Source organism: Coprinopsis cinerea (genome assembly GCF_000182895.1).
Source record: "Coprinopsis cinerea okayama7#130 chromosome 2 map unlocalized cont3.2, whole genome shotgun sequence".
Classification (NCBI taxonomy): Eukaryota; Fungi; Basidiomycota; class Agaricomycetes; order Agaricales; family Psathyrellaceae; genus Coprinopsis; species Coprinopsis cinerea.
Window position 1 is genome coordinate 2,154,195 of NW_003307543.1, and position 9,704 is coordinate 2,163,898.

At 52.7% G+C, this 9,704-nt stretch overlaps 1 protein-coding gene across 1 annotated transcript; it reads right to left on the reverse strand.

The window, feature by feature from the left end:
* Positions 1-6,327: 6,327 nt before the first annotated feature.
* CC1G_12544 (hypothetical protein) lies at positions 6,328-6,683 on the reverse strand (the record flags this gene model as incomplete). The annotated part of the gene is made up of 2 exons (XM_001833475.2): positions 6,328-6,534; positions 6,567-6,683. 2 exons carry the CDS (start codon positions 6,681-6,683, stop codon positions 6,328-6,330), a joined length of 324 nt encoding a protein of 107 aa, XP_001833527.2.
* Between the last annotated feature and the right edge of the window lie 3,021 nt (positions 6,684-9,704).

The following is a 9,704-nucleotide window of genomic DNA, read 5'->3' on the forward strand; positions in this document are numbered from 1 at the left end:
GCTCCCGATCCTTTCGACGGTTCCGATCCCGAACTACTTGACGCCTTCATCGCTCAGCTCACGGTCTACCTTGGGCGCTACAAGCATACCTTCAAGCACCCAAAGGACGCCATGGCCACTGCCCTCTCGTACCTCAAGGGCAAGGCGTACACGTACTTCGCGTCTCGTATCAACGTTGCTCGTACTACGGACGCGACGTTACCTTGGTTTGATGATCTGGACCTCTTCATCGAGGAGCTCACTCTCGTTTTCGGACCCAAGAACCCCGTCGGTGACGCTGAACGTAAAATTCGCGCGTTAACAATGACTGGTCGTGCCTACCAGTACACTCTCGACTTCAACGAGCTCGCAGCACGCATCACCTGGAACGAAGCTCCCTTACGTTCCCAGTACTACGCCGGCCTCTCAGATCGTATCAAGAACGAGCTGGCCAAGCGTGCTCGCCCCTCTTCGCTCTTGGAGTTACAGAACGTCGTCTTCGACATGGACGAACGTTGGCACGAACGCCAGGAGGAGATTCGTCGTGACCAGGCTCTCCTCAAGGCACTCCAAGCCAAGCTCTCTGGCAAGGGTTCATCGTCCACTCCTTCTCTCTCGTCTGGCTCTCTAGCCACCCCGGCGTCGACTTCCTCCAACAACTCATCGTCTACCAAGTCTTCGTCTCAGTCCGCCGGGAACTCCTCGTCTTCGTCGACCTCTTCCTCTGCCAAAGGAAAGTCGAACAAGACCTCGTCTACCTCGTCTACGCCTTCTTCGTCGACACCCTCGTCGTCCTCTGCCCCTCCTCGTCCCTACGCCGACAAGCTTGATGCTAACGGGAAGCTCAAGCCGGAGGAGCGTGCCCGCCGTATCAAAAAGAACCTTTGTATGGTGTGCGGCAGCGCAGAGCATAAGGCGTTTGACTGCCCCACAACCCGTCATCGTGCTCGCTTTGCTTCCGCCGGTCAGCCTGCCACTGACTCGTCTGCGGGAAAGCTTGAGCAGTCCTCTGACCTCGCCTCCTCCAGTCGACTGCAGCCTCACAGCAGGAGTGCATGAGGTCCGACTTAACGCTGCAGCTCTTTCCGACCCTCATGCTCTCTCGTTCTCGGTCTCTATTCTCTCTTCGACGACTTCTTCGCCTATCGACCTCAACTCCCTGGTGGATTCGGGTTGTACGGACTGTTTTCTCGACTCTGATTTTGTACATTCACATCCTACTCTGCAATTTTATGAAATTCCGCCGGTACCACTCAAACTCCTCGATGGATCAGTTCGTACATGGCTCACGTCCGCCGCGGACATCATCCTCCGCTTTCCGTCCGGTGATGAGTTCTATCTCAAGTGCTTCATCACCAAGCTGGATGCTCCGTATCCCCTGGTTCTAGGACACAACTGGCTCCGCCGTTACAATCCGTTGATTGACTGGCGTCGTGGTCAGATACTTTCGTTCGAATCGGCCGATAACCCCTCCTCCTTGAGCTCACTCGTCGCAGCAAACGTCGAGACCTCCGTTTCATCATCCAGCCTTCCGTCCAAACCATCCGTGGTCCCTTCATCGACCTGTCCTCTCGTTCCCTCTCTCCCTATCGACTTCGACTCACTCGACTCCAACAATTTATCCCCGCGGGAACCGATTGTTCCCTTACCTCAAGATCCACCTCAAGACTCGTCGTCGTCGATCCCCTCTCCTTCTTCCTCTTCTTTTACTTCTAACCCTGTGCCAATCGCTTTTGTGAACGCCTCTGCTTACTGCCGGGCTGTTCGCATGAGTGGTTCGCAGGCCTTTTCACTTTCCATTTCTTCATCGGACAACGTCTCTCGGGCTTGTGCTGCTTCAACCAGCCGCGACAACACTCCAGATCTCTCCAACGTTCCAGAAGAGTATCACGAATTCGCCGACGTCTTCAGTAACGCGAAGGCTTATTCGCTTGCGCCACATCGCCCCTATGATCTGCGCATTGATCTGGATGAGTCACAGCCCCTTCCTCCGAGTCGGCTTTACTCCCTCTCCCCGGCGGAAACCACAGCGCTACGCGAGTTCTTGGACGAGAATTTGCGTGCAGGTTTCATTCGCTTGTCGAACTCCCCGCTTGGTGCACCCATTCTCTTCGTCAAGAAGAAGGATGGTTCCCTTCGCCTCTGTGTGGATTATCGGGCTCTCAACCGCATCTCAAAGAAGGATCGCTATCCGTTACCTCTCATTTCGGACCTTCTTGCGGCCCCGGCGCGTGCTAAGATCTACTCCAAGATCGACCTCAAGCACGCGTACCACCTTGTGCGCATCGCGGATGGGGATGAGTGGAAGACAGCTTTTCGTACTCGTTATGGGGATGAGTGGAAGACAGCTTTTCGTACTCGTTATGGGTCTTTCGAGTGGTTGGTGATGCCTTTTGGCCTCACTAACGCACCGTCGGCTTTCCAGCGCTTCATGAACGACATCTTCGCAGACATGACGGACGTCTCAGTCATTGTCTACCTCGACGACATCCTAGTAGTCTCGGACGATATCACTCAGCATCGTCAGCACGTCAAGGAGGTACTCCGTCGACTTCGCAAACACGGTCTTTTCGCTTCTCCAAAGAAGTGCGAATTCCATGCCGATCGCGTTGAGTACCTCGGGTACATTCTGTCCCCCGACGGGCTCACCATGTCGTCTGAGAAGGTCCAAGTCATCCAGGACTGGCCCGAACCCCGTTCAGTGAAGGACATCCAGTCTTTCCTTGGGTTCGCGAACTTCTACCGCCGGTTCATCCATGGCTACTCGGACATCGTCGTTCCCCTTACGTGCCTCACTCGCAAGGACGTTCCCTTCAAGTTCTCCGCCGCCGCTCGAAAATCCTTCGAGACCCTCAAGTCCGCCTTTATTTCCGCTCCCATTCTCGTTCATTGGCAACCCGATCGACCGCTCATCGTTGAAACAGACGCATCCGAATTCACGCTTTGGCCGCCATTCTCTCGATTCAGCTCGAGTCGGGAGAAGTACACCCTGTCGCTTTCCACTCTCGCACATTCCAAGCTGCCGAACTCAACTATGATGTCCACGACAAAGAGCTCCTCGCCATCTTCGAGGTGTTCAAAGTCTGGCGTCATTACTTGGAAGGTGCAGGCGACCCGGTCAACGTCGTCACAGACCACAAGAACTTGGAGTATTTCTCCACTACCAAAGTTCTTACCCGCCGGCAGGCGCGTTGGTCTGAATACCTCTCCCAGTTTAACCTCATCGTTCGTTTTCGTCCTGGCAAATTGGGCACTAAGCCTGATGCGCTAACACGACGGTGGGACGTCTACCTTAAACAGGGGGGTAGTGACTTCACCCAGCGTTAATCCAGTCAACTTCCGTCCAATCTTCGCGTCTGAACAACTGGCTTCGTCATTGAGGGCTACCTCAGTCTATACCCCAGCCCTTCGAGCCTCGTTCGTGGTCGATTCCGCCGGTCTTCATGCAGACATCAAGGCTTCTTATTCTTCGGACACCCTCGCCTCTTCACAGCTTCCTATTCCTTCAGACCCTCGTTGGGAGCTTCCATCCGACGGTCTTCTTCGACTTGATGGGCGTATCTACGTTCCAGACAGTCCTGGCCTTTCGTCTTCGAGTCCTGCAGCTCAAGCACGATCACCCCCTTGCTGGTCACTTTGGTCGTAACAAAACGATCGAACTGGTCCGCCCGTGATTATGTTTGGCCCAAACTGCGTTCGTTCGTCACAGACTACGTCAACTCATGCACGACTTGCCGCCGTACGAAGACTCCTCGTCACAAGCCCTACGGTCTCCTGAAGCAGCTTCCCATTCCCCTTCGCCCTTGGGAGTCCATCTCCATGGACCTCATCGAGCAACTCCCCTCCTCTGGTGGGTTCACCGACATCCTCGTCATCGTCGACCGCCTGTCCAAGCAAGCCATTTTCATTCCGACGGACTCTCACCTCACGTCCGCCGAGCTTGCTCGCCTCTCCGTTATCCATGTCTTCTCCAAGCACGGCGTACCCTCAAACGTAACTTCTGATCGAGGTTCAGAGTTCGTTTCGCATTTTTTCCGTGCATTGGGTGAGGCCTTGGACATGAAGCTTCACTTCACGTCAGGATACCATCCTGAAGGCGACGGACAGACTGAACGGGTGAACCAGACCCTGGAACAGTACCTTCGGGCTTACTGTTCTTACCAGCAGGACGATTGGCATCGACTTCTTCCCCTCACAGAATTCGCGTATAACAACGCACCGTCGGCTACTACTGGCGTCTCCCCCTTCTTCGCGAACAAGGGTTATCATCCAGCTCTCAACATCCACCCTGAGCGCGACCTCGCCAGCTCTGCCGCACAAGAATTCGCCGTCGATCTCGCCTCGTTGCACGAACACCTCCGGGAATCCATCGCTATCGCCCAGAAGTCCTATCAGCACTACGCTGATCGCAAGCGTCTACCTCCGCCGGACTTCAAGGTTGGCGATCGCGTCTTCGTCAAAGCTGCCTTCTTCCGCATCACTCGTCCTACCAAGAAGTTGTCTGAACGGTATCTTGGTCCATACGAGATTATCGCTCAGGTTGGCACCCACTCCTTCACCCTTCGACTCCCTGATTCCATGCGTTCCGTCCATCCTGTTTTCCACGTCTCCATGCTCGAGCCACACCACGAGTCTAAAATTCCTCTTCGTCATGATCCCCCTCCCCCGCCGGTGGAAGTGGATGGCGAATTGGAGTACAAGATAGCCGAAATTCTCGACTCGAAAGTGGATCGTCGCCGCCGTACCTGCAAACTGCTCTATGAAGTGCGCTGGTTGGGCTACGAGAACACGGATGAAGAGCGTTCTTGGCTGCTTGCTACCGAGCTAGCCCATGCTCAGGAGTTGGTCCAGGACTTCCATCGTCGCTATCCCGATAAACCCTGGCCCCGATTGGTGATACTCGTTCCTCTTCAGCCTCGTCTCCCCGGCCTGCCTCTCTCTCTTTTTTTCTGTTTGACCTCCTTCACTATTTCTCATTTTTCTATGCTTCAATTTCTCCATAATTTTCAAGTCGCAACTTCCCTTTCACCTCATCGTTTGGCTTCGAGGGCTCAGCCGTAACAGGGGGGTACTGTCAGGGCTCGTGCAACCGCCGGGTCTCGATACGTACAACTACACCCTTCCTTCACCCTCAACACCATTCGATATTATGTATTCGTATTTTCTCTTATACATTCTATCCGTTATACCCACTTCATTCCAGCCCGCCGGGTCCCCTCTCGACTTTGACGCGCGACGTCCGCGGAGCGTGGGAAAGGTCACGACTGGCGCGCGCGCGCGGCCTCGCGGCTGTGCCGGAACTCTCGGATCCGCCGGATAATCCTGTGGACTTTAGACGCGCGCTTGGCAAGCTGTCAAACGGGTTTCGTATTGTGTATTCGAAGTATGTCTCTATGTTCTGTTATTCTTCTATTTCTTATTCCACCGTGTCGTTATTTTCCTTGCTTCTATTTCTTTACACTGGATTTCCAGTTTGCTCAGATGACCTTTTCGTACGAACGTTCTTGTTTGGATTTTATCCGCCGGTGTTACGATTGGTCGTTGTAGTCGTTCTCGAGTACTCTAGATTTTCTTGTGTACGATTTCGTCTTTCTTGTTCTGGTTCTCGACTTATTCTTTCTCTCTTGGACTTCGTCATTTCGTCTCGATTTCGCCCGTAGATTCCCCGCCGGTAATTACTATAAGTACTATCTCAATTTGTAGTAGGTACCTCATCCGGAATCGCGACTAGGTTCATACGCTTCGAATCTCTCAGTCTAAGTTCCTCAGTAAAACTCTCTCCCTCATCGTCTTCGACCGTCGAGCCTTAGCTCCAGTCGTCCTTCACTCTCGTCTCTCCGCCGGAAGGTGTTTCCGTCTGGTCCTTCGGCCTAGCCAGCCTTTGGAGCCGTGACGAAGGGTACACGTTCTTATAACGTGAGACCAAGGCTACCCTCCGCCCTCCTACGTCCTTCTCTCCTCTCTCTCTGTATCCGACCCTGACAGTCCGCAGGTATGGGTACAGACAGATTTCCCATGGATGTACTTGCTGGTATACCCATCTGTACCCAGCCTTGTGTGTATGGTTTATTTGAAGCTAATTACTGGTATTATAAGACACCAATAATGATTTATAATTTCACTTTGTGGATCGATCCATCAGGATCTGATTACTGGTATCACAACGGTATGGCAAGAAGAGGTGAAAATAAAACAACTGATCTTGATCTTAAAGTACTTCAGAGGGCTGGAAGATAATCATTGATTGTATGTATACATTTTCTAAAAGGCTCAAGGTATAGTATTTCTGGCAGAGCCTGGCCCTTATTTAAGCCGAGTCACTGCCATGCATATGCATTGGCCCATATACTAGTAAGTGTACACCTTGCCCTTGAGGTAGGAAAGGGCAGTAGCCACAGCATCTCTTGGGTGCTTGAAAATGTGTGTGTAGCAACTGAGATAAACTGTAAGCTGAGCAATGAAGGTGTCTAGGAGTTCGGGATCTGAGCCATCGAAAGGATTGGGAGCATGAAGCCTAGAGGTACTGGAGGCCTGAGACTCGAGTTTCTCGAGAGCCTTCGCAAGGGTATGAGCATTAGACTGCTGACCCTCAACGAGCTGCTCGAGAATGTGATGAAGGACAGGTTGGAAGCCTTAGGGATTGTCTTGAGCGTCTCCGCCAGGCAGATCGCCAGATGGGTCACCAGGTCCACCACCACTACCATGGTTAGGAGGAGGGTCACCACCACCGCTACCAGATGGCGGGGGACCACCAGAGTCGCCACCTTGGAGACATCCACCACCACCTCCACTCAGATCAGGCGGATCACCAGAAGGTGTGCGAGGGGGAGAGCCAGGAGGACCAAAGCCGAAAGGGATGGGTCAAATCCATCCACTGGTTACCGAGATATTGATGTTTACTTCATTTCACTAATATCTCCAAAGCCAAGCCCCAGATCACTTGGCTTGAACCTTGCATGTGACACATTTTGAGTATGCTATGAGCCCCATTTCCCTCTAGCCACCTGAACAGTCAACTGTACACTGCCAGCAGTTGTTTTGCGAATTCCTGAGAAACCAAAGGCCACGTCATCCCCATTTTTCTGCCACATCTGTTACGGGGGATGTGAACTTGAGTGAGCATACACGTCAACCGTAGAGTCGTGGTTCTTGAGACAAGTTCGAGGAGATAGGCATCTAAGAATGCCTCACAAGAGGTATTGTCTTGAGACGACTAGAGCGAGTCTGAGGAAAGAGTAGAAGTGGGTATGTAGCTATGTGAATGAGGGTCAGGAGTCAACAAAGAAGGCTGCACGAGCACAGGTTACTGCGGGGCACAGCAGAGAGAAGTCAGAGAACAATAAAGAGTGGCTGCACCGCAGTAGTGAGAAGGATCAATAGGAATAGTCACGAGATAAAGAAAGAGGTTATATGAGTGAAAAGAAGAGTCATGTGACATGTAAAGGACACGAAGAGAAAGGATGCATCCGATAGGATCATCTTGTGTCCTGGCAAATGTGATAGCTTGATGGCACTTTCCGTTAATTTCAATCTGCCATATTGCCAATGTGCTAAGGCTGAGCACGAGTACGAGTGTCGTACTCGCATGTTTATCCTGGGAAAACCTGCAAAAACCAGTATCCGTGAGTACAAGTACCTGTGAGAAATCCCAATTCCTTTTCTAATATGTGCAATGCTAAATTTCTGTCAGCTTATTTACTATAATTCAAGTATATGACTTTATTTTACTGGTTCGGAGGCCTTTTGGTCTTGGGTTCTGTTGGGAGAATTTGGGACACCAAGGTCTCAACCTTTACACCTGACATGATTTGTATGTGGCTGCATTTCCGTGCACATGTGATAGAAACTGCGCCAGCAACTCGCGATAAACCAGCTGAGCCAAAAAGGCCGCTATCACCGGTTAAGGTGATAGATTGCTGGCACTATATATAGAGAGCTGATCATGTCAGGTATTCGCCTACTGAACGGAAGTCAGATAGATGGATAAGATATGGGACAGGACAGGCCTCTGGCAACATGGAGTGATGTATGTGTTAAAACAGCGAACTGAAGTCCAACAGTGAGGGGAAAGCACTAGTATATTCAAAGGGAGCACATACCTGAAGTCCAACAGTGAGGGGAAAGCACTGGGGGACTCCAGAGTGGTGCTGCGACTATATAAGACATTTTGGGTCGGTAAAACGCCGGGGACGGGCCTCCGTACATCCGTAAACACATGCAAGGTTGAAGCCAAGCGATACGAGGCTTGGCTTCGGGGTTATTAGCAAAACGAAGTAAAAGGGTAATATCTCGGTAACCGTTGGACGGATTTCCGTCCCTCGGGTACCGTTCGAAAGAGCGTGAAAAGACGGTTCGAATGATACCAAATACGAAAGGAATCGACCAAGTGGAAGTGCCAAAGTCACGAATTCTAACACTCCCCCATGACTGAGGCAGTTCAGGAATCCACCAGACCAAGTAGGGCGCAGCAGTCCTTGACCTTGGGCACAGGCAGGGCTTTGGTCAGGATGTCCGCAGCCTGTTCTGTGCCAGGAATGCGAACTGGGGCAATGACACCAAGAAGAACTTCAAGTCGAGGTGCTTCATGCGTCCATGGTGCTCTGGGTTCTTGCTGACTGTCACAGCGCTGGCGTTGTCGATCAGGAGGCGAGTGGGAGTGGTGATGGGGTAGCCAAGCTCCCCCAGAAGGTGGCGAAGCCAGAGAATCTCCTTACCAGCTTCACACAGTCTGAATGTACTCCGCTTCACATGTGGAGAGCGAAACAACAGGCTGGAGCTTAGCAGCCCAGCTGATAGCACCACCACCAACCACAGTCACATACCCACCACTGGAGCGTCCGGTATCCTTGCAGTCGCCATGAGATGCGTCGGAGTAGGCCGTGAAGATGCCAGGGAGAAGAGGGCCTGAGTAGCGCAGCTTGTAGTCCTTGGTGCCCTGAAGGAAGCGGAACAGATGCTTCACAGCAGCCCAATGCTTGAGGCCTGGGTTCGAGTTGAACCGGGCAAGGTAGCTGACGGCGTGGGCGATGTCTGGGCGAGTCATGGTGGCGAGGTACTGCAGGGAACCGACGGCAGCGAGGTAGGGAACATTGCGCATCTCTTCGACTTCAGCAGGGGTCTGGGGACCCATGGCCTTCGTCAGAGGCTGTCCAACGGGTAGAGGAGTGTCCACCTTGTTGCAGGCGTCCATATTGAAGCGCTTGAGCATGTCGACGATGTACTGGCGCTGTGAGAGACTGATCGAGCGAGTTGCGCGGTCCCTAGAGATCTCAATACCAAGCAGGAAGCGAGTCTCACCAAGATCTCGCAGCTTGAAGTGCTTGCTGAGCTCTGCAACGACCTTGTCAACGGATGCAGTGGACTTGGAGGCAAAGGTGATGTCGTCAATGTACACCGGAACGATGATCTTGACGTCATCTCGGGCGTAGAGGTAGAGGGATCGGTCGGATTCGAGGCGCTTGAAGCCCATGGAGCCCAGGACGGTGTGGAGCTTCTTGTTCCATTGCCTCGCAGCTTGCTTGAGGCCATAGAGCGACTTGTTGAGCTTGAGAACCTTGCCGGCACCGAAGTTGAAGCCCTCTGGCTGAGCCATGTAGATGTCCTCATCCAGATCGCCGTAGGTGAACGCAGAGGAGATGCTGTATCTCCTCGATGGCTGCCTTCCGCCACTTGTCTGCATTGGGACCGCTCATAGCATGCACCCAATTGCGCGGATCGCCTGAGAC